The sequence below is a fragment of the Pygoscelis adeliae genome, unplaced genomic scaffold (assembly GCF_000699105.1).
Source record: "Pygoscelis adeliae isolate BGI_AS28 unplaced genomic scaffold, ASM69910v1 Scaffold889, whole genome shotgun sequence".
NCBI lineage: Eukaryota > Metazoa > Chordata > Aves > Sphenisciformes > Spheniscidae > Pygoscelis > Pygoscelis adeliae.
In genome coordinates this window covers 58,746-60,750 of record NW_008825492.1, presented here as the reverse complement: position 1 = coordinate 60,750, position 2,005 = coordinate 58,746, and the positions used below count along the sequence as shown (strand labels likewise).

The 2,005-nt window shown below is 60.3% G+C and overlaps 1 protein-coding gene across 1 annotated transcript in view; it reads right to left on the bottom strand.

Annotated features, from left to right (window-relative positions):
- Positions 1–1,112: 1,112 nt before the first annotated feature.
- The window catches only part of LOC103922986 (hepatic lectin-like), a 3,147-nt gene continuing 2,254 nt past the window's right edge, over positions 1,113–2,005 (bottom strand). The window contains exons 5-6 of the mRNA XM_009331219.1: positions 1,537–1,649; positions 1,113–1,248 (exon numbers count right to left, since the gene is read on the bottom strand). Coding sequence (XP_009329494.1) covers positions 1,113–1,248; positions 1,537–1,649 — 249 coding nt within the window. The remainder of the gene's footprint in view (positions 1,249–1,536; positions 1,650–2,005) is intronic.

Below are 2,005 nucleotides of genomic sequence, written 5' to 3'. Positions count from 1 at the left end.
CCCGCGCGTATCGCGCGCACACCTTGCGGTGCGCACCCGCACGTGCACGCACACCCGCTGCCACCGTGCGAGATCTGGCTGCCACCCGTGGCTCTTCCCGTGGGGGTGAGCGGGGTGAGCCGAGTCCTGCCCGAAACCAGCGCGGCAGCTCGAGGTTTCCCAATCTGGCCCAAAATGAGCTTTTTTTGGTTCGTTTTTTGTGGACGGATGGAAGCCCGAACCCCGCGGGGTCCTGGAGCCCCCACCGCTGGCCCAAGGACCCCATGGGTGACCGAAGTGACACGGAGCTGAACCATGATGGAGCTTCATGTTATAACAAACAAGTACCGGGCAATTTTGTCGTGTGGAATCCAAGTTGAAACGACAACAAGAAAAAAGGAGAAGTTATGAAAATGATGGGTTTGGGGTTTTTTTTCCCCTTGGTAGGAAAACCAAACCTCATTTCCACCTGTGAAACCGTGTTTACTGGTGTCCCACGGCTGCTTGACTCGGATCCTCTGCTCGGTGGCAGGGACTCGAGCCGGGAGGAGCGGGTACGGGCCGCCCCGGCTGCGGGCAGGTGCCGGCAGGCAGAGGGGCTGCTCTTCTGGATGCCCTCAGTACCAAACCCCTTTAGGAGCAGGGAAGCTCACGGCAGAGGCGCTGAATCCTCTCGGACGGGGCTCAGCTCTGCTACAGCCCCCCCGAGCCTCCCCTCCCTGACGCTACCGCGGGAGATGCCCCCGTCCCGCCCCCGGGATGCTGCGTCGGGCAGCAAATCCCATCTTCCGGCCCGTTTGTTCCCCAGCCTGCTCCCGGCGTTTCTGCTGACCTGCACGACGCCCGTCTGCAGCCCCAGCTCGCCCCCCCACCCCTTCACACGCGCGGCTAGAAACAGAGCAGCTTCGTTAACCAGAGCAATAATCGTCTTTTATGAGGCTGAGCTCCCCGCGGAGGACGCAGATCCCTGCGTATATTGCTTAGGACCATCAAAATCCATCCCTGCTCTTCCTCGGGACAGCGCGGTGGAGAGGAAGAGTGGGGAGCGGGCACCCGGATAGTATAAATTAAGAAGAAAAAAGGAACGTCTGCGGTGCCAGAGCATCGGACGTTGCCTCCGCGCGTGGCTTTGCTCAGTTGGGCAGAGGCTTTTCGCAGACGTAGTAGCACTCATAGGTGCAGTAGACGTCGTTCCACTTCCCGGAGACCCAGATGTGGGCACAGTCTTCGTTGTTGCCGCTGTTGTTGGGCTCTCCCTCCTTCCAAAATCTGGGCAGAGGAGGATCAAACTGAGCGAGGGCAGCGGGGGCAGGCAGCTGAGCGGAGCAGCTTTCCCTGGGGCTGGGAGAAGGGCAGGGACTAGCTAAACCTGTCTGATTTTAGGTGGGTTTAGATGCTAATTCTTGCCTCTGCTGCTGTTAGACCTCGTGTGAGTGCCCGTCCCAGGGCAGGGTGAAGAAACCCGGCCTGCTGGCTGAAACAGGGGTGTGCGGGCAGGGAAGCTGCCTGCTGTTTTGGGGTGACGGGCATGAAAACGCAGGGCAGGCCGGCACTCACGTGAACGTGGTTTTATAGTCGGTCCCGTCGATCCATTCCCATTCCCCTTCCGAATTCTCGTCCGTGAGCCCGATCCAGAAACGCTCATTCCTTGTCCTGAACATGACAAAATTCTGCAGCGGGGAGAGGGATCAGGAGGGAAAAGCACCAGGAAACGGCTCCTCGAGCCGGCAGTTTCGGGGCAATCTCAGCTCCGCGTTCGCACCACGGAGGAGCCGGAGAGGTACAATTCTGCACTTGGCTATTGATTTGCAACGTGGAGGTGCAGGATAGGTGCCGGTGCTGTGTCCGAGCATCCCGCACACGTACAAGAGAAGCCCTGGCTGCAGGCAGCGGGCAGGCAGAGCAGGTTCTGCCTGCTCTCTGCTGGCTGATGCAAAGGATGACAAGCACCAGCCCTCAGCTGCCCAGCGAGGTTGGGGTGCGCAGGATGGCAGCAGGGAGCCGGGGAGGTACCGGGGCGGTGGGG